Source organism: Hemitrygon akajei, chromosome 11, assembly GCF_048418815.1.
Source record: "Hemitrygon akajei chromosome 11, sHemAka1.3, whole genome shotgun sequence".
Lineage (NCBI taxonomy): Eukaryota > Metazoa > Chordata > Chondrichthyes > Myliobatiformes > Dasyatidae > Hemitrygon > Hemitrygon akajei.
The window spans coordinates 135,377,206-135,400,675 of NC_133134.1; the positions used below are offsets into that span (position 1 = coordinate 135,377,206).

The 23,470-nt window shown below is 37.4% G+C and overlaps 1 protein-coding gene across 9 annotated transcripts in view; it reads right to left on the reverse strand.

The window, feature by feature from the left end:
• hnf4a (hepatocyte nuclear factor 4, alpha) overlaps positions 1 to 23,470 on the reverse strand; it is a 175,630-nt gene that overhangs the window by 30,268 nt on the left and 121,892 nt on the right. For 7 of the 9 annotated variants that reach the window (XM_073061735.1, XM_073061737.1, XM_073061732.1 and 4 more), the window contains one exon: positions 1,806 to 1,980. In XM_073061735.1, coding sequence (XP_072917836.1) covers positions 1,806 to 1,980 — 175 coding nt within the window. Of the gene's footprint in view, positions 1 to 1,805; positions 1,981 to 11,178; positions 11,302 to 22,808; positions 22,828 to 23,470 lie in introns of those variants that run through there. The other 2 variants (XM_073061738.1, XM_073061739.1) reach the window with 2 other exon arrangements.

The following is a 23,470-nucleotide window of genomic DNA, read 5'->3' on the forward strand; positions in this document are numbered from 1 at the left end:
AGGGGTCCACATCATGCCCAGGCCTCCGGTGTTTCCGCCTGAGAGGTGACCCTACCCGGGACATATGCCCAGGGAGGGCTCTCTGCCTGCCTGCCTGAACTCCGGGAGCCTGTCTGCCTGCCTGAACCCCGGGGACCTGTGTACCTGCCTGAACCCCGGGGACCTGTGTACCTGCCTGCCTGAACCCCGGGAGCCTGCCTGCCTGCCTGAACCCCGGGAGCCTGTCTACCTGCCTGAACCCCGGGAGCCTGTCTGCCTGCCTGAACCCCGGGAGCCTGTCTACCTGCCTGAACCCCGGGAGCCCGCTCCACTCTGCCTGCCTGACACTCTATCTACCTGAACCTCAGTTCTACCCTTAAATGCCTTGGCATCCCCATCCTGTCCTCCCCCTAGTACTTCAGTGTCTGCGTCCTGTATTTGGGTCCATCCGGCCCCGTTCCTGACAGTTATGTAATGAACTGGAGGTGATTAGAGAGCTATTTAAGGCAGAGCTTGATAGGTTCTTGATTGAAAACGGCATCAAATGTTACAGGGAGTGGGGCGGAGGAAGGGAAAATAGGATCAGCCATGATTGAATGGCAGAGCAGAATGGATTGGCCAAATGGCCTAATACTGCTCCTATGTCTTATGGCTTTATGGTTGAAGGGTAATAACCTTTATAAATTGATTAAATTGACTGTAAGCTGTCTATCACAAATAGTGACCTACATTTTTGTCCTTCTCGCACACAGTGATTAGAAACTATATATGATACTGCACATGATTATCTTATTATACTTTAATGAGACTGAAGGAAAACTACACTATTATAAATCCTGAAATTGAGATGAGATATTAAATCAAGCCACAACCTATTCTCTCAAATGCTTGTGAAAGATTTCATGTCAGTGTTTTAAAATGGAGCAGGAGAGTTTTCCCTCATGACCTCGTCATCATTTATCTTTCATTAATATAATGTTCCTCATTATGGTAATGATGTTTTCCTGGTGATTGTTGTGCACAGATTAGCTGCCACATTTCCTACATTTCAAAAGTAACAACTTTTCAAAATATATGTAAATCACTTTGGAAAACCTGAGATTGGAAAAACAATACAGAAATTCTAGTATGTTTTTTCAAACATTACAGCAACAGCCCAAATGTTTCGATACTAACTTCAAAATTGGTGTCACATTATATTTACATGCAGTATACTCTTCAGGGGGCTGGCTGGAGGCGCAGTGACATCAGCGCTAGACTCCCGAGTGAAGGTTCCCGAGTTTGAATCCAGTTGGGCCACTCCCGGACACGCTTTCCATCCATGTCAGGTGGAGTGTTGAGCTCGCAACTCAGCCTCGTAAAAAAAACACTGCGCTGTGAGAAGGACATGGGGGACCACTCACAGAATCTTTCCTCCAAGACAACCACTTGAAAAAAAAAAGTGGTCACCGAGGCTCTGGCAGAGTATGGCACACACACACACACACACACACACACACACACACACACACACACACACACACACACACACACACACACACACACACACACACACACACACACACACACACACACACACGCACAAAAAAGCTCTTCAGGATACATAAGTATCATCAGGGAATGGAAATATGTAATTGGCAATAGTTAGGAATCCTTCCTTTTCATAATGGTGAAGTATTTTCTGTTGCTCAGTAATGAACTTTGCCATGTGCTTGGAGTAAAGCCAAAATGGGAAATTGCCTAACTGCACATGTAGTTGCATAGCTTTTGTGGAGTTTAAGGAGAATGAATTTTGCAACCTAGTGAACAGGTTAGACACACTTTACCTGCAAGAATACATGTGGTTCTTTCGCACACTTCGTCTGAAGAACCCCTTGCAGCCATCACAGCTGGAAGCACCATAATGTTTTCCTGTAGCTCGATCACCACAGATTGCACAAAGAGCACCAACGCCAAGGCTGTTAGACACATTCATGTTGGTGGTTTCACTTGGAGATGTCTCTAAGAACAATAGAAACAGATGCTGTTAAAGGTGAGTCCGGTTGTACTTAAATATGAAACATGAAGGTAACCTTGACTTGGGCATTTTGATGGCCATCATCTATGCCACTATGTTCTGGCCAATATGTGTAAATCAAGTAAGGTTAAGACATGTCCAGCAAGTGGCAGAGTGATAAAGAATACTGATGAATATAGAGATATTGGGGTTCATGTTTAAAGTTCATTGAAGGCAGCAGCAGAATGAGATAGAGTGGAGAAGAAGACATGGGCATGCTTACCTTCAGATTTCGAGGGATGCAATATAAAATTTGGATCGTTACATTGCAAATTTGATTGAACTTGGAGTATTGTTGCAGTTATGATCACAAAACTATTAGAGAATGTGATTGCACTGGAAAGAGTGCAAAGGAAATTCACCACAATGTTGCTTGTTTTGAAGGATTTAGTTATGAGGAGAGATTGGATAAGCTGGGCTTGTTGCTCTGAAATGAAACTTCAGAAAGATGAAATGAAGGATGGATGTAAAAATTCAAAAGATAGGGTATATGGTCAGAATTTTTTTCCCATGGCAGGTCTTTCAAAAACACAAAGGCATATGTTTCTAGAGACAGGGAGGATTTTCAAAAGGGATTTGAAGGGGAAGTTTTTGTTAACACAGTAAGTTTTTGATACCTATAACCTGGAACCATAGGACATAGTAGAATCAGATACAGACATTACATTTCAGAGACTGTTAAACAGACACAAACAGGCATAGAGCTAATGGATTCAGTGTGTTCAAATACGATTATTATAGATGGGCAAAAATCTTAGCTTAGGCATGATGGGTTGGAAGGCCTATTGCAATACTATACATCTCTATGACAATAAACGTATTAAGGGTACTAAATGCAACACAGCAGTTTTCAGGTGATCTAAGATCAAATGCCTGTCCTACGATTGATGAATTTCATTGGTTTTGCAGGCCTGAACCAATTTTGTAGCTCGGCCATGTGAAATTTAATCCCTGCCTCCTTTCGTGAAACCCAGAGTTCCAAAGTAATGACCAATTTATTTTATAAAACAATTTTGAAACACAAAGCTACTTGCAAATAGATGTACAGTATATTTTTCTGCTCTAAAAATGGATTAAGCTACAATAAATGTAGGGTCATATCTCACCAGAGCGGGCCACTTATGAATGGACACTATACTTTTCTCAAAAAGAGTTAATTAGAACAAAGCTAACAAGTTGAACATAAATGAACTGAAATCCAGGACAGATTCAACAAGTAAACCATTAGTGGCAGATGATGGAACAGTGCTGATCGAATCTAGGGAGGAAGTTGAGGAGGTGATGGCTCTTGTGAAGGAATCAGTGTATCAAAAGGACAATTTAAGCATTCATGTTCATGTAGAGAAATAAAATCAACAGTAGCATTTTTACACCTTTTGCTTCCAGCCTGTGTAAAATAATGTAATCAGTTATTAGGAATAAGTTTGAGGATCATCTAGAAAATAATCCAAAAATCACCAGAATCTCAACTATAAGGAATTAATGGCATTAATTGTCATCCATGGAAAACCCCAAAAAGGATTCCATTAGCCATTTTACAAAATCCTTCTTTGGAGCCATTGAAACCTGAAAAAAAGGGGTATAAGCTGTCTAAAATCTGAGAAATAACTAATTCTGTTGGAATGTAAGGAAGCATTGAGCAAAGCATCAGGGAATCTGCCAACACATATTTCTATTGTATACTAATGTCTGAAATCTAGAAACTTAGTATAAACAGAATGAATTTGCTGAAATCACAAACCAATGGTGATAAATTTGAAGAAAGCAGACAATGTGAAGATAAAATGCAGTGCAGTAATGTGCAGACTAGCTCAATTTGTATAGAATAACAAATCATTGTAGGGCACAATGGACGATGCTGAAGTTGTTAAGTCCAATGGAAAATGTAATCTGGGAGTTTCAGTCAACTCCAAGTGTGACATGCCAAACCAAGCCAAGGTGGTAATCAGCAAAACTGATAGAAGGAATATCTATGAACACGGGCCACATACCGTAAGTGAACAGTGCAAATGCCAGTGAAAGTAATGATTATTGTGTACAGTACTGTGCTCCGGTCAAAGCATCATTTGAGTATCATGTTCAGTCTGCACTGACAAGCCACAAGGTGGACATTCAAATGCCTTAAATAACATGCTGAAGAGCTTAGCACTGTTCCTTATCTAGTGTGGGAAGTCTGGGGAAATTTAGCTTTTTTACACTACAAATCTAACATCTGAGAGATAGTATTATGGAGGTACAATGTAAGAACTGTTATGGAAAATGGAAATCTGCACTATTACATTAAATTACATTGTGAAAGATGAACGAGGAGACAGACTTGCCTGGCAAAATATAACACAGGAGAGCCTTGTATATTCTATATACAAAGACGTTATGAGTTGTGGTGAACTAGATATACCTGTCTGACTGCTCCTGTGGCTCCTCCCACAGACCCTGCTGACTGCTCCTGTGGCTCCTCCCACAGACCCCTGCTGACTGCTCCTGTGGCCCCTCCCACAGACCCCTGCTGACTGCTCCTGTGGCTCCTCCCAAAGACCCCTGTATAAAGGCGACTGTGGGCTGCTGCTCTCCCTCATTTTCCCCAGGATGTAGTGCTGTTTATTCTTCCAGTCAATAAAAGCCGATATCTCACTTCCTAAGTCTCAGCGTGAGTTATTGATGGTGCATCATGAGTAGATATCTAATGGAAGTGCAAAAGATTTATATGCATCTAATGCACTAGTACAGGGTCCATAACCACTTCTATGTGTGAAAGAATATGTTCTATACTGCCTTCCACAATAATATTAAATTAATGATGTATTGACCAGACAAGACCCCTCCATTTTAACACAGATATGCACATTGTGAGATATCTAAGGCACAATCAGTCTGAAGGGATCATTGTTAAACATAAATAGAATATAGATACTTAAAGATTATAGTAAAGTTACTTCCTGTTCAATCCTCTACAGGTAAGTAACACTTATTAGTTATGAAAGATACTTGGCATTTTGAAAAATAATGAAACTAAAATAACCATATAAACGAAAAAAAAAACTAACTGGAAAAAAACAAGAGAAAGAAAGGAAGAATGGTTTAGTGAATAACATCTGAAGATGGTCATAGAAACCGCCATGTGTTATCACACTGGTTCAGTTGATTACAGTTCAGGCTATATATGACATTTGTGCTGCCAGCTCACTTCATTGACTTCTCTATTCATTCAGCAAAGTTCCATACAATATTGTGAGTAATTGCACAGCATTGTTTAATTGTTGGGAGCAGACGGCTTTGAGGGTCAATGCCATGATCAGTGACATGCAGGAGAGAGTGATGCTAAACAGATGCAGCATGAACTATCTGTGAGATACATGCACTAGTAAATTCTCACCTAATAGAGGACCCAGCGATGGCCTTCACTGGATCAACTATTACTGTGCATCTGGCTAGGGGTAGGATGGAATTAAACTAGAGATGGCAGTATCTTCTATACTGAGTGTCAAGGATTGGCAATGGAAGGATAGCAAGAAGGCAGAGAGCTTCTTGAAGATATGCTCTCCCTGTATTTTCTCTTATAGACATGGTTTGATACTCATACCATCAGTACAATGTGGTAAATTAAGAGATAACTTAAAGATGATATTCTCAATGTGGTGAGGTAGTAGACATGAATACCTTGCAACTACATCAGGGAGAATGACAGCCAAGATACCAATCAACTACACATCATATATACCTTCTGCTGCTGTGGCAGATGAGAATTTTAGCCAAAGAAACTAATGGGTATACAAACTGTCAAGCTTGGTACAATTCAAATTTATCAGAAATCCCAAATTCACTGTAAGAGTATGGACAGTTCCATCAACAATGGGGCAAAGGAGCTTAGACAGAACTTGTAGCCCATCCTTCAAAGATGGGTTGGTTCTAAACTCCAGTAACATGATGTAGTGATCATTGATAATTGTTTCAGATTCCCTTGTACCCTAAGCAATAGCCATCCAACAGGTGGAAACTCAGGTTTGCTGTAGAGATTCAGACAAGCCAGCTTCCTGTCCTGAAAGCAGACTTTGCCGCCAAGATTGATTGTGGATGACAGAAGGCAAGATGTTTTGCAGGGTATTACAGCACTTCATTGCCCTTTAGACATGTAGAGCCTGCAGCATTTTACTTCAAAATTTGAGCCATCTTCCCTAAAACTGATTAATTAAAATGTTGAGCCTCCACAGAAGGGGACTGAACTCAAAGCCGCTGTACTCTTTCAAGAAGACATTAGAAACTTTCTTCTGAGCCACAAGTTAAAAAAGCATTTATAACCCATAAAAAGATGCTCAGTATTCAAGTTCCTCACTCATTCCCTATAGTTAGCCCAGGTAGTGTAAATACAGCACCTATCATAAGATTCTCATTGATTTATACAGATTAAACAGATTGGTATATGAACATATTCAGTAGTATAGATTTGTTGAAATCACATCAAGCTTGATTAACCTGATTTGAATTGAATGGAGGTTTGATTAAGGAAGCATGGTTAATGTTGAGCATTTAGATGCTAAGAGAAACATTTGATGTGGTATCATGTGATAGATACTTTAATGCAACTGTAGTCTGTAGGATTAAAGGTGCAATGGTAACTTGGATACTAAATTGACTGGGCAAAAGCTTAGAGAATGTGAAAGAAGCTTAAAGGTTCCTTTTGCAACTGAAGAGAAGTGTACAGTTTTGTGGTACATTCAGGGTTGATGTTAAAACTGTGGTTAGAATGACCTGCATTTAAGTACTCTGGATATAATTTCAAATTTTCCGATGAAGATTCAATAGTACAGTAAACAGTGAGGAAATGGTTACAGACCAGGAGGCCAGACTGGTGAAATGGGAGGACATTCACCAATTGAAAATTAGCATTTTACTACAATTTGATTGGAAGACTGAGGAGGGCAACATAAATTATGCAATTCATTTTCTAAGAAGGAAGTAGGATGAAACTGATCTGGAGATGTTCATATGCAAACCTTCAATCTTGCAAGACAAGCTGTAAAGGTTATTAAAAAGTATTTGGAACTTTGACTTCATAGCCAATGGCAGACTCTACAAAAGCAAAATCTTGCTGTATGCGTATAAGACATTTGCATGGGGAAGAATTGTTAGCATAGCTCTGGGGTTGGATAGGCTGTGCGACATGAAGAGACAAACAAAATCCATGAGTTGTTCAATATAGACTAGGGAGGGACAAAAATAGAAAAATGACATGCTTTTGCCAGATACATTTCACAGCCTCGAAACATTTCAAAGTGGCTTACAGCTAATTTTGTATTTATTCAAGAGAGGTTGACACTAATAAATGGAAAAATGGGTAGCACAGAAGCCAGTTTTCACACAGCAAACAGGAATATACTAATGACCAAATAATTTGTTTTTATTATGATTATTGAGAGATTAATATCTACCATAATGGGATCTTATATATTTTTAGAGAACAGAGGGGCACTTGCTTTAACCTCTGGGAGCTCAAGTTTCAGGACATGACCTCACACTTTCCAAGTCAAAGACAGGAGCTCTTTGAATACAGTTGTGGCTGATATGGGGAGATATAACAGAGATGCTGAAAATGATGTAGGCTTATGATAGAATATGTAAGGAGCAAAGAAAAGAGGAATAAAAAATAAAATTTAATGCTGCTTGGACTTAAAAGATAGACATAGCAGATTTCTGTACCATGCTCTTCTATGATTGCGTGATTTGACTGGGTAACCTCTAAAGCTTGATTTAGCAAAGAAGGAACCATATTAATATAAGAAATAGAGACAGGACAGGGTCATATGGCTCCTTGTATATTTCAGTGAGATTATGGCTGATCTTAAGACAGGAAGAAGGAAAGGAATTTCGAAGCAAAGGGCTTGAAGGAATGGATTCCAATGTGGAAACCTCTGGCAAACACTCACTCAACTAGAGAAGGAGCATTGATGTGGTGTTCAGAACCAGAAACCATGCATTAGGAACATTGGCAGAATACTCACACTACTTCATGAACGCCTGCCTGCCTTCATTATCAGTTCCCACCTGCCCCATCTGCGGACAAGACTGCAGTTTCACGTTGACCTCATTGATCACACCTCGGATTCCACAAAACCAGAGTGGAACTAATGGCATTCTTGATCCTGAGAGAGTGCAGAGGAAGCATCTCCAAGGATTATATCAATTTTAAGGAAAAGAAGGAAGAGTCGGAGAAATATACAAAAGAGCAGCATCAGAGAAATACAGACTTCTGAGGGGATCACTTGTAAGGGAGAGGAGATGAACAAAATAAAATGGATCAAAACCATGAAAGGATTTAAATATGAAATTTTCCAATGGAGGCATTGGAACACCGAGTGAACGTTCAGTATGTCAGCACAGATAAGAGGTACACAAAAGAAAATTAGTGTGTGATAGATAGGATATGGGGCAGCATAATTAATATTAAGCTTTATAGTCGTAGAATAGTAGGAAGCTGACTAGAAGAACATTAAAGTACTGTAGTTAGGTTCAATGGAGATAGGAAACCAAGGATTCTAATTGAAAATGCTGGTTTGGAAGGAGAAATTTTTAGTGGTGCTTTAGAACTAGGAACTTATTAGATTAGTTTTACATAGAATTCTCAGAAATAGCAGAGGAGAATTTCATTATCCTATTAATCTGGGCTGGATTGGAGAAAATGGAATCGGCATTGCTTTTCAGATAGATTGATAGACAGAAACTTTATTGATCCCGAAGGAAATTACAGTCACAGTAGCAATACAAGTGCACAGATATACAAGTATTAGAAGAGAAGTAAGAAAGAATAAAAAAAGTTACCTTAAAAAGATGTACAAGATTTGCAAGTCAAAGATTACAAGAGTTGCAAGATGTCCAAGTTCACAGTGATAAGATGGTAGTGCAAGAATATTAGTGCGTAATATTATACAGTAATGGTGCACATTCACGCCATCCAGATAAGAAGTGATGGTAGTATTGCGCAGTAATACATGGGGTGTCTGTGATAGCAAGGTGTGGCAAACAGAACTAAACAGAGCTTAAACAGTGCTCTGGTAAACAGAGGTTAATAACAATCTAACAGGAAGTGGTCGTTATAGACCCTAATGACCGAGGGTAAGAATGATCTCACAGAGTGTGCTTTGGAGCAGTGCATTTGTCTTAGTCTAATATTGAACATGCTCCTCTGTTCAGCCAAGGTGGCATGCAGAGCATGAAAAATATTGTCCAGAATTGCCACAGGATTTTTCAGAGGATCCTTTGTTCTACTACAGACTCCAGTATGTTCCATTTGACCCCTATAACAGAGCTAGCTAGCGCATAACACCCAGAAGAATATTGAGAAAATGTTTACCAGTCAGTCAGTTCTTCTGAGTTGTTCCTAATAGTTTTGTCTACTCACTCACAGGTCAATGGGATCAGTAGGGTATTCAAAAATCCTCATCCATAAATTCAGAGTGACTCTCATCGGTTTTCCTCAAGGAAATTATTTGTTTGCACTTCTCCAAGAATTCATGACCTAGCCTCAGTGGAAAAAGCCTGCATTCACATAGCAAATTCTGAAAGGTGAGCTTGTTCTTAAAAGAAACATAAGATCTTGTTTGAAATGAAACTATAGAAATAGTTTTCCTTTTAGATGCCCCACCAGCCCTCCACCCAGCTGAAAAAAAAATCAATAAGCTTTCTGCTCAGTTCTCTTGACTTGGCCTCATTACATTGACTCTATGATTTGAATGCCTCTTTTTTAATGATCAGAACTAGCATCAAAGTGAATTCTAATATTGACAATGCTATTTGATTATCACTTTTATGGATTTCTAATTGAAAATGCCGTTAGATTTCTTGATTTTGTTTTACATTTGTCAGAAATTGCTTGTTTTAAGTGAATAATACATTTAAGATACCCTACTCAAGATATCCTTCTGCTTTAGTTAACACAATGCCATATATAGAATATATTTCTATGTGCAACTTTTCAAAATACATTCAGTGACTACTTTATTAGGTGCACCTGTACACCTGCTCAACAAGACAATTATCCAAACAGCAGTTATGACAGCAACTCAATGCATAAAAGCATGCAGACATGGTCAAGAGATTCAGTTGATGTTCAGACCAAACATTGGAATGGGGAAGGAATTATATCTAACCTGACTTTGACAGTGGAATAATTGTTGGTGCCAGATGGGATGGTTTGAGTATCTCAGAAGCTGCATATCTCCTGATATTTTCATGCATAGCAGTCTCTAACGATTACAGATAATGGTGTGAAAAGCAAGAAAACATCCAGTATGTGGTAGTTCTGGGCATGAAATTGTTAATGAGAGAGATCAGAGCAGAATGGACAGACTTGTTCAAGCTGATGGGAAGGCGACAGTAACTCAAATAACCACGTGTTACATCCATGGAGTGCGGAAGAACATCTCTGAATGCACAACACATTGAGCCTTGAAGTGGATGGGCTACAGCAGCAGAAGACAACAAACATACATTCAGTGACCACTTCATTAGGTACAGGAAATACCTAATAAAGTGGACAGAGTATATAATATCCAGATTAAAATATCCAAATGAGCTCTATATGATGATTGGAAAGAATAATAGCCAGAATCAAAGTTCCATGAAAAATTACAACTAAGAAAGATCGTTGCCCCTGTAGGAAGCAGCTACCATTATCAGGAAGAAACTTTTGCAATTGTTTTCAATGGAACAGCTCTTATAGCTGGAAACTACTTTTTGCATTGTTTGCATATACAGCATATCTGCTATCATTATACTTCTTTCACTGGTGCATTGTAGTATTTGAATAGATTTTCAAGATGTGAATCTGGAAACTCCAAGAAGTAAGTCGGAATACCAGTAAAGATGAGGAAAGGGTTCATATTTGATAGCTCACAAAAACTGGGCATGGGATCATAATGCAGTTTGGGTAGCAACATTTATGGCTAATATCATCAGCGGATACTTCCATTTAAAGGCAGCTTTAAAGTTAGATATTGCCTTTTAATGTAGAAGGCCATTTGCTTCTTCTGACATGCCAACTCAGAAAATCCTCCTGCAAATCTAAATAATCGAAAAGAAACTGGGCAAATAAATAGAAATAGAAAGAACAGACACAAAAACTCTGTTAGAACTTAGTCCTTGTTACGTACCGTCAGAAACACATGCAAAAGATACAATCAAGAAGACTCAGGACCCAGCTTCTGATCTGCCATCTGTGAGGACCATAGAAGGCTTTCTAACCTAAAAGTCTCCAGTTTCTGACAAATTTATATCTGTAATTTTGGGGGAATAAACAGTTTGATCAACAGTGCAAAATTAAGTTTTGAATTGTGCATCTTTAAAATTACTAAATGTTTGGAATGTCTATATACAACTGATGCTGCCTAGAAAATTAAGACACATAGTAGGTACTCAGGCAGAAAAATAAGTCTTCAGTTAATAATAGCAAAGGCCCGAAACCACATAGATCCTATTTTGTGCTTTTTAAGAAGCAAAGCCTTGAAGTAAAAGCATTAATGAAGATGTTAAATGATGTGTAAAGTAGGTAAATCTGCTAAAATTATGCTTTTTATATTTAGCCAGTCTTTCTTTTGGTACTGTTTGTGGTTACAACTGGGAAGGCTAGAATTTTTTGCTTCACCCTTAAATCCCCGCTCACTAAACTATTTCAGAGTCATCAGTCTAAGTGATGATGGCAGAATTCCTTCCCTGAGTGAGATTAATGAATCAGATGAATATTTTAAAAATATCCAATAGTTAATGTCACAGCTTTTTGATTAAATTAACTGAATCTAAATACTTCAGTTGACATGTCATGTTTTAAACATATCTTCAGATCATTAGAGCTCTGATTACTAACAACATAATGTGAAATAAAGTTAACCATTACGCTACTACATCTTAATCTGAGTTAAAAAGCACAACAAAATGAACTGGGAATTGTATTGGATGATATGACTGCTGTATTTAAATGAAGTGCAAACGAAATAGAAGATACTCATTTATATGTAATCTTAACAAAACAATAAACATTTTTCCTATTTGTCCACCAGTTTTTAAGTATGTTTTCTTATATTTATCAGTGAGTTGGTGTCATTTACCACAAAATATGCAAGAGCTTAAATTTAAATGTGTATATGAGGTACTAATAACTGTTGAGCTGTTTTTAAACATTAGTCTGAATTTAACTAATCTCCATAGATTTCATAACACACTTTGAAGTCTTGGGCACTTCCAGTTGCAGTATTTAATTTTTGTTAGTTTATTAGGAAAGAATACAGCTGTGCTGTTTGTATTTCATAGTGATCCAACAGACTCAAATAATGTACAGGGCAATGACACGAAGCCCCATTTCAATGCAAATAATTGAACACAAGTATAAATACTGAACGTTACGCAAAGAACTATACATTACTTATTAAAAGAAAACAGAAATTCTACCAACCAAGTAACTAACTGCGAATTTACAATTTCATCAGATTTCAATTATATTTAATGATTTCCAGCAATTTAGAAAGATGGCATTACTTACTAGACATGAAACATGTAACAAGATCAAATTTTTACAAATGCTGTTTAATATTGCTAAAACAATTAGAAGCTTTTCCAAGGTGAAAAGCTGGAATGTCCGATTAACATTGAATTAAACGAGTATAATTCCACAAAACAGTTTTGGGAAAAGTTTATTGAGAAGTTATGATCATAGCAGCTACAGTCAATAAAGTAACTTGCCCTGGACACTTATAACTTGTTTTTAACTGACATATGGCTGTTGTGTTTTACTATTTATTGTTATGTTTATTATTTAGTGTTGCGTTTGTTATGTTATGATTGCACTGCTCCTGGGAAACACTGTCTCATTCTGCCCTGCAGAGCTGACGTACGGTTAGAATACAATAACGTTTTTGAATCTTGAATCTTGAATCAAACTTCCATTTTTATTTCGCATTACCTAGTTTCTCATGATAAGTTGCTCACCTTCAATGTGGTCAATTTGGCAGTTTAGAAAATAATTCCTCGAAGATTTAACACGAGGAAATCAGCAGATGCTGGAAATTCAAACAACACACACAAAATGCTGGTGGAACACAGCAGGCCAGGCAGCATCTACAGGGAGAAGCACTGTCGACGTTTCGGGCCGAGACCCTTCGTCAGGACTAACTGAAAGGAGAGATACAAAGAGATTTGAAAGTAGGAGGGGGAGGGGGAAATGCACCAGCATTTTGTGTGTGTTCCTCGAAGATTTGTTTTGAATAATGCAACTTCAAATCAGGTAATTAAAGCTTGAAATTCCTTCAAAGTCATTATCAAACATGCTGAATTTCTGATAAATCAAATTTTGGAGCTCATTGAACACAGCTCTCACATTTTGGATGAATAAACAAAATTCTGAAAGTATTCCCTAATTGTTTCAGATGGAGATGTTTTTAACTTTGTGCTTAATTTAGTTTCTCTGATTACATTTTGAAATATTTCAATCTCTATATAAAATGATTTTTATATATAATATTTTATACAGATAATTAATTCATACAATTTTCAAGTAAGTACATAATATCAAAATTTCACCTTATACTGTATGGAAGAAAAGGATCTCCATTTATATATAATTTTTTTGTAACTGTCTATAAAGCCTGTGTAATAATTCTGAAGAGCTGTTGTAATGTAGCAAACATGGAAACAATTTTGTGCCTACCAGATTCTGACAGATAGCATTGATGAATGAGCTGGAAACCTATGCAATACTGAAAGCCCTAGATAGGGTGACGTGGAGAGGATGTTTCCTTTAGTGGGGAAGTCTAGGACCAGAGGGATCAGCCTCAGAGTACAAGGACTTCCCTTTGGAACAGAGATGAGAATGAATTTCTTTGCCAGAGTGCGGTGAATCTGGAGAATTAATTGCCACAGACCACTATGGTAGTCAAGTCTTTGGGTTCACTTAAGTCAGAGGTTGATAGGTTCTTGATTAGTAAAGGGGTCAAAGAGAAGGCAAGAGAATGGGATAATAAATCAGCCATGATCGAATGGTAGTGCAGACTCGATGGGCCAAGTGGCCTAATTCTGCTCCTATATCTTCTGGTCTTATGGTCTTATTGAATGTTTTCCATCTGGCTCATTACCTGCTCTTACGCCCCATTTTAGTCCTACGGGCTGTCAGAAAAGTTCTGAAGTTCACAGAATATTGCACAACTGTCAAGGAATGTTTCTTTCAGCATTTAGCTGCTGAAATGTTCATAATATTGGTATGTCAGTTGAGCACTTATGGCATTACTAAAGATGTTGCTATGACAATCCTTGGCCCCACAAGGAAGGCTGGAGACAAAGACATCGGCAAAGGATCTGCTCATAGAAAGTCTTGTGGGTGAATGCTAACCACACTCACATATTTAGATCACGTTCTCCATTAATGTCAAGGTCTTGATAACTGTCAGTTACCTTGCCAGACGATCCTTCCAAGTGGCTGCATGTAGAATGAACTTGCCAACTCAAAGCATCAGCTAATGTCAGAGAAACAGTAGCAAGGTGATCAAGACCCTGAAGTACACAAGGCAGGGACTGGAGAGTGGCAGGAGCAAGATGACTAGGAAGACAAATGTCACTGAGGTTTGTTCTTGCTCAATGTCTGCAGCTTCAACCCCAGCTGAGCAGAGGAGGGAAACTTTGTTGGTATGGATGATAAGGATATTCACTAATAAAAAGAAGCAAGAGCTTGCAAAATCATATTCCTCAAGGATAACCAAGTGATTCATTCCATTGCCAATTGTTACCAGCAAGATTGTAATAAGCAGAAAGAAGAGACCCATTGATGCACATTGATCACACATATCCTTCAATACATTAACAGTCATCACAGCACATCAACAAATGAGTCCATGACCCTGTTGCTGAAATGCTTGCCACAACTTCTCTATTTATTCTGATGAGTGCCATCTTCTTTAATGAACTCTGTTCATCAAGTAAAATACACACACTGATTGTGTAATGGTCTACATGAATGATTTGGACTATTGTCTAGTACTACTTACTGGTGACTTTTTTTATTGCGTATCCTGCACTGTGTGGAATAATGCACAATACTTTGAACAACTTGCTTACTTACTGCCTGGTGTGCGTGCTAGCATGATTTTCTGCAAACTAGCATAAAATAGATAGAGGAAGGTACAAAGATGTTGCTGAGTGACACCTCTCTACCCCTATGTTAGGGAGAGAGAGCCTGCGGTATGATGAATTTGTCAAGTGAATGACAAAGTGTTTGTTGTACTGCCGATCATGGTCTTTCTTGGGGGGCTTTGCTATTGCATATTTGGTGAGTGGATCCTTTTGCTGAAATAAGTAGGGGAGGAGTACTGTTGTTGCGTTGCTGTTGCTTGTGCATGGGAGGGGGAATGGGGGCTTTGGGGTTCTAATGTTTTTACTGTCACTCATTTTTTGGGGGACTGTTCTGTTTTCGTGGATGTCTGCAAAGAACAAGAATTTCCGGATGTATATTGCATTTATTCTCCGATATTAATTGGAACTATTGAAACTGAATAGCCAATGAATCAAACCAGTGAAGTCAACCCTCATTTAGTGATCTCTATTGATTGCGATAAGGATCATTTTAATTTATGGGATTAATAAACCAATTCAATGCATCACAATGAAATAGAACTGTTGAATACTCAGCAGATGAAACCCCACATATCAGTATGTTCACAAAAATGGATGTGATCAATGTAGGGATGCAAGCAAGCAATCATTTCTTGACTGATCCTTCCTCATTTATTTTGTCTCTTTCAATCCCATATTTTGAAAAGTGGTTCCTTTAGAATAGTGGTTTTCAAAATTTTTGGGATACAATCCCCTTGGCTGCCAGGTCACATTCCCATCCCCTCTCTCTTTCTGGCCATTACATAAAACCTATAAAGAATTTTGTTTTAAGATGCAAAGTGAAAGAAAATAGAAGCTGCAAATTCAAAGCAGTGACAAATAATTGCAAAGAATATTCAAATCTATTGAAAACTACAAATGAAATGATTGATTTATTTAACTACAGTAAAAATAACTTCCATCAGGAATTTTAGGGCATATATTAGTAGTCCAACTATGTGCTACTTCATTGCTTTTTCACTTTTCAGTGAGATGGTGGGCTTGGTGCAGTGATATGAGTTTCTCAACATCAGGTGAATGTCACTCAGAAGAAATCACAGATCCCCATGTTCAGTAATTTGCAATCTGTTTTGTTGCTTTGAAAGAAGTTGGATGACTGTGCTGAAACTGCTCTCCAGTAAATATGATGGTAGAAAAGCAATAAAAAGAAATCTTGACCTTTTTCCACTGTGCAGGATAAGATTCTGAGATTTCTTTCTGCAATGAAAAGTCTTGATATGATTTTTTTTGAATCTCGGATTCATCTCAAAATCATTTTGTAGTGAGATCAGTTCTTCCTCCATCCTTCCTGTTCATTCCTCATTGCAGGTGTTCAGGAATGGATGCATTACCCAATCTGGAATTTGGATTGAGAGAAGATCCTGAAATCTCTCTGACATGTCCTTATGCAGCTCACCCAGGTGTGCACTGTACACCTTAAGATCATCATCTGGTATTCTTTCTTTCATTTCCAACTCAGAGAGGCTCAGAAATTGGAAAAGGTCGTGGCGGCTAATGTTGCACTTAAATAGTGTTAACTTGGACAGAAATGTGGAGACAATTGCTTTGACTTTGATAAGTTTCATATAATTTCCTTGCAACTGAAGATTAATTTAATTGAACTTTGGATATACCCCTGATAAATAAGCAATATTATGCCTAATATTCTTGAGTTGATTACTGAATAAAGCATTTGTGTCTTCAAAGTATTTTATCACAGTTTCAAAAAGCACATAAAGGCATCTTAGGCAGTTTCCTTTTGGGAGCCTTGTGACTTCTGTGTGCAACAGCAAACGTTCAAGCTGTAATCAATCTCAATACAAAGCTCTTGAAATATTCGAGAATTGAGAGCATGGGACTTGATTTTATTTACCCCTCCGGTAACAGCATTTAATGATTTGGGCAGCTGATCACTTAGGTACTTTGTAACAAGGTAGTGTCTGTTAGTTACATAGTAAATGGTAAATATGTGTGGTACAGCTTTTTTCAAGAAAGTAATAACCCCACACCGGTGTCCTCTCATTGATGGTGCCCCACCTGTTGCTTAAGCAAAAATGTTGGTGACCGGAATGTCCTTTACTTTGAAAATTACTCAATAGCCCAATATATTGACTCTCCCTTCATATCTGTTTCTAGTTCTCTTGCAAATCATCTTTTATGAAGTGAATGTAACCAAGAAGCAAAGATTTGCTGCCTGGCAAAGTTGAATCATCCAACAGCAGAGCAAATTCTGTTGCCCTAAGTGTGCTACACAAAGTGTCTTCCAAATTCTCAGATATTTCATCTATTCATTGTTGAACACAGTTGTCATTAAGCATAATTGTTTTAATTATTTCGTCTGGTGACTTATATTCTCTCACTGCTCGTAGAATCAGTTCTTCCCCATTTGTAATCCCTCTCTGGATTTAACAATGAGTAATCAAATGTTGTATAAAGCATGCAGACTATCACAATTTTGTTGTGAAACATGCTTTGAAATGATTTCTGTTTCTACAAATTTTCACAAAGTCTTGTTTGTTTCATCAGAATGTATTCTCTTCAAATGTTCAGGGAGCCTTCAAATATGATCAAGATCATTCCAAAGGGAAAATTTTGAACTTTACCCATTAAATGTCTAATTCACAGGAATTGTGTCATTGTGTGATTAGAATATGGGAATTGTATCAGCTAACACTGTACTACAGTAGTGAACAGCAATAGTGTGCAGGCTGGGCCTGGAAATAACACAGTTTCCTCAGTCCAGATTTCTCACGATCTACCAAATACACAAGTGTCACATTGCTTTACAGCAGCTATAACACATTCTGAGCACAGTCTGGGTTAGCAAGAGATGAGGAGATTATGTGATTGTTGTAATCAATTATGAGGCACTGAGGATGAAATGCTTATAAGCAATTCATTTCTTAAATTAATCCTGTAATTCCTCAGCTGCCCCCCTTGCTACCAAGTACCCTCCCCCCAATGCAACTTTTATCTTTATCGCCCCCTTAGAAATGCTCACTTGTCCCAGGGAGGTGATATTACCCATTTTGGGGAACATACTTTTGGAGAACAACATCGAATGGATGTTTGATCTCAGCATACAAGTTTTCTCACATCCTAGAGACTCTCGTAGGAGCCTCTCCCTCAGAAGTTGCCATTGTAAGTTACTGTAAATGCAGCTTAAGCAGTAAAGATTCGAGACACTGGAATCAACTTCAGCTGGTGGTAGTACTCACTCATTTCAAGACTAACATGGAAGCTATTGCATAAGTCACATTAAATTTCAATCATAAACTGTGTTGCAACCATTTTTATCTGAGTAACACCTCTCACCAGCTATAATTACATGCAAATACCGATCTTATTGGGCTGAGGCATGACAGAGTACGCAAGAACGTCAGACCATTGAGGCTTCTCTCCACGCATTCCAAAATATTCTTGAACGTTTGAGGGCTTGATTTTAGTGTGAGCTGTGAAAGGGACTGGATGCCAATGATAAGTTGAGGGAATGTGGATAGAGTTTCATTGTGTTTCTTGCAGGTATGTTTGTGTGTGTTGGGGGCACAGAGAGAGAGGATAAGAGAGAAAATCTGATGTGTTTAAAAAGCACATGAAAATAATTTCTGTATTGCTGCATTGAAAAGAGTTCTCATTCTTGAAAAAGACAACTAGACCAACTTCTTGTTCTGATGTGCTAAAAAGTGGTAAAGATCTGATCTACTGCCATATATCTTTTATCTCACACAGAATACTGGAGGGACCATCAATTCAGGCAGTGTCTAAATGTTCTGATGTAGGGTCTTGGCTTGAAGCATCAACTTTTTATTGTCCTCTGTAGATGCTGCCACACTTATTGAGTTCCTCCAGCATTTTGTGTGTGTTTGAACATAGAACATTACAGCGAAGAATTTAGTCAGGCTTGTGAAGCATGACCTGCCCCTCACAAAGCAATGCTGACTATCCCTAATCAGATTATGCTTTCCAAATGCTCATAAATCCTCAAGAGATTTGCTCAGGGTTTTCAGCATCTGCAAAATGCCTCAAATTTATGCTTTATTTCACATTTCCAGGACCTGACGTTTCTCGATTTTGAACAATAGTGACACGTATCCAACTTGAAATCTTAAACTAAATTTGAGCAACAAAATCTTATTCTTTCAAATCTAAATTTAATTCTCTGATTCTCAAACTCCAATATACATGAACAGATGAAATAAAGCACAACTGATGTTGAGAAAGACTGTAATGCTTCTCAGGATTTAAATGGTTGCAGAGATTGTTCATAAAATATATAGTGTGACAATGTTATCACTCAATAAATCCTGATTGAGATCTTTAAAATATGTTGTCTGATTGGAATTCACTCTTATGTTGTTGTAGGATGCTCTCAACATTGACAATAGGCCTAGATACCACAAAAATAACAAGATCATTTGGTAAAGTAAATAAACATACAGAAGGTTAATTTATTACCATAGATAACATACAAAGATTCAGATACACAGTTAACCATTGTCTGATGAGGATTTTTAGATGTTGTGATCTTATCACAACAATTTAAAATGAACATTTTCTTCTTTCCAAAGTTGTCAAAGCCAATATACCTAAGAAATTGTGTGAGAGAGATGTAGGCTTAAATACTCTAAGGCACCTATTCTGATATTTTTATAAAGATGGTTAATAAAGTAGATTTTTTTCAAGAATGTAATTCCTTAACTCAAAACTTTTGTACTTCCTCTTTCATAGTTTGGGTAAACACTATTGGGTTAGGAAAAGGCAATTTCCAAATTGGCTTGCCTTATCAGGAGGAAAGATCTCTATGATAAATGCAGCATTATTCAGGTTTGGATAGAATTCTTACATTGCATCAATATCTTGGTTTAATCTTGAAGTTAGAGTCCACCAGAATATTTCCAATTTCAATACAAACAATCCCCAAAATTCTTATGAGTAAAGCAATTTCTGTCAGCATGGGAAAATGTTAAAGCAAAATTTCCACATGGAGATTAAATTGCCCCACATTATTGTGGTCAGACTCAATCCCAATACATACATATTTCTTTTCTTGCTTTGCTCTGATTATCTTATCCATGAGAACACATTATAGAACAGCCAAGAAGCACAGACAGCACCATTCTGGATTTGCACATTTACCACAGGATCCACACACTGTCAGAAACTTCAGAAAGAGCTGTTAGATTTACAATGTAATGACAGAAATTGCTGATCATTCCATAGAATTGCAAAAGTTTGTAGTATATAATTTGACACATGGTGTTTTGTCAGTTGGATTTTCCAATGATCTGATCTTTTCCATTTTTGATTTTATCACATAACAGCTATATGTTTTAAGTCCACTGAAGATTTCTAACTGTATCACCTTTTTGGATAGAAAGCTTCAAAAACCAATCACTCTACAGAGCCAAAAACTACTTTCACCTCCCTCCACCTAGTTTTATGAATCATAATTTATCTCTCAGCTTCTTCTGGGGTAATAGTTTCAAATTAACTTTTATAAAATTTACGTTTCTACTCCAGAAAATAGATTTTTTCTCATGTGTTGTGTGTAATTTACTGTTTTTTTTTGTTGTTAATTAAATTGAATGGAATTGACTTTATTACTTATGTCCTTCAAATACTTGAGGAGTAAAATTCTTTATGTTACGTCTCTGTTCAAATGTGCAATGTGCAATTATAGTAATTTATAATAAATATTGTACACAACAGATTAGTCAATATAACTTAGGAATACAGTAGTGTCAGCATGAACTAAGCAGTCTAATGGCCTGGTGGACGAAGCTGTCAGGAGCCTGTTGGTCCTGGCTTTTACGCCGCGATACTGTTGGTAATTTGATACTTTCCTTCTTTACAATCAAAGAGGTGATCATTTTTTGTCTCATGATTTTGCCACATCTGCAACATTTGGGTCTTTATTTGTAACATTGAATCAAAGGAAGATTTTTATTCCAAAGCTTTAGCATGACACGTATGTTCCCTCTGGATGAATTATAAAATACTTAAAAATTATTTGCCAGAGGTTTAATTGCAGTGTTTCAGAACTGAACGGAAAATGAAGTGAAACTAGAACAGTAATCTGCAGAGCTGAATTTTGCAAAAACATTCCGGGACCACTAAGCTTCATGTGGCTGTATTTTTTACCTCTTTATGGAATTCAATGAGGCAGTCGTGCTTTACACAGATTTTCAAGCTCATAGCTTTGGAGATCTGGGCCTCCACCAGATGAGATCTAGCACAAATACTGAAGCCCCGTTGAATTTAATGGGAAGTAATGGCTGCAGACAGAAAGGCTGGTGGACTTCTTAATTTGATTTATGTCCATGAGTTTAAAGTTTTAAAATTGTTTTTAGTGCACATATATTTTTCTTTGGTGCTCTAATTTTGTAAAAGCAATTTAATTTCAAAGTATTTAATTCATATTTCCCAAGTCTATATGAAGAAAGTGAAAGGTGTCTACAGATGCAATTTCAACAGCAGCTTTGATAGACGGCGATCCTGGGGGATAGAGCCTCAGCAGCTGTTAAGCCTTTCTGGTAGTGCAGCCAACCACTTCCAATCAGGTCTCTCTGGTCAGATTGGAGATGAGTTCTAATCAGAAGACTGCACCCCAGACCAAGCTGAAGAATAGTTTTATCAAAGAATGGGTGATTGATGATCTCAGGATCAGGGAAAGAAATATTTTTAAAAAGTATAAAAATGAAGGTTATGTTTGGATGTATCTATTTCAGTCGATTCATTTCTCCATTGTTCATGCTACAGCCAGGGGTTTTTTGAATCTGAATGACTCCATTCTCCTTTAAAATCCAACACAGAAAACTAAGCTGTTCTTTCCAAATTCCTTGTGAGAAACAATAATCAAGAAACTTCAAAGCGTCATAAAACGGTTATACTTTTCGGTAAGATGTTGTTGTTACATAGGTGGCAGTGCCAGGGATATCCTAGACTCCTATTCGGAAATGCATTACTGAATGTATGTTTTGACATTAATACTTTAGCTTCAGTCTGAATATCTAGGTGTGATGACACAAAGGAGCACAAGTGAACAAAAAATGGTTGAACTTCTTGCTGTAATCTCAAGTTGTACAAAAGATAACCAATTCTTGACATATTTCAGATTCTTCAGACTGACCAACTGAAAACATGCTTATGCCATAGAATGTCATCTTAACAGAAAAGGCCTGTAAACAAGAGGTTGGAATCAGGGGGAAAAAATGTATTGAATAGAATGAGTTTGAGACATGCCTACACAGGAACTAAATGGCCACTGATTCATCTAGATGAGTAGTGACCAATCTAGGATTCAATCCTACCCAATATTTGGTAAGCAAGAGTTTTGAAATGTTATGGAAACTTGTAAAGCAGATTTTCTTTAAAAAGATTTATATTCAGTACCTCTAACCCACTCCATTGTGCACTGGCGGCTATTGTTATCAGTATCAAATAATTTATCTTATTGACAAGCTTTTTAACTAGACTGAGATATCTCATTCAAAGATTTGTGCTATCTAAAGACGTTAGTGGACAATGAAAACTTAAAGGCATACTTGGCTATATCTAAACATCCAAATTACAAAGGAAGATCCAAATGTAATCTTATACTAATTAAATAGAAGTAATTAAACAATAAAAATAATGTTTTTTAGAACCTTACTGTCAAATCTAGCTTCAAGTCATTGCTTCCGCCCTTGATTTAGGCCGCTGAACTAGTTTTCATTCTGATGTGCTTCCATGTCAGATTGAGGTTGTGATCGTTGCTGGTCAATGATAATTCTGTTGTTTTTTACTGACCTATTTGAAAGCTTTAAGAAGAATTGGAGTTTTATAATTTAAACCGAATAATTTAGGGAGGCAATATGTGAGACTGTACATTCATGGAAATGTCCTGAAATTGAAATTGACATGTGGTGAAGATTTGATTTTTTTTTATCATTAAAGGTAACACAGTGCCTGGGCAGCATGTGGTAACTGAATTGTGCTATAAACACGGTAATTTATTACACAGGTACAGTAAGTACTTGTTAGTTTCCAGCTGAACTGATCCTATGAGCAGAATTTATGTAAAAGCTTCATTAAGCATAATCTAAACTTAAATGATTCTATTTAACATTTGAAATATATTTCATTTGCAGTATTTAAATGACATGACAACTAATTAGCAGGGCCTGCACAACACCCTAACACATAGATTTCTCAGGATTTACTTTACTCTCTCAATACCATTGTTTTAAAACTGGAAGTTGTAGTTATAGTGGATTTTGAAACCAGACTTAACACATTTTTCATGATTAAGTTATCTTTGCTGGTTCAGACAGA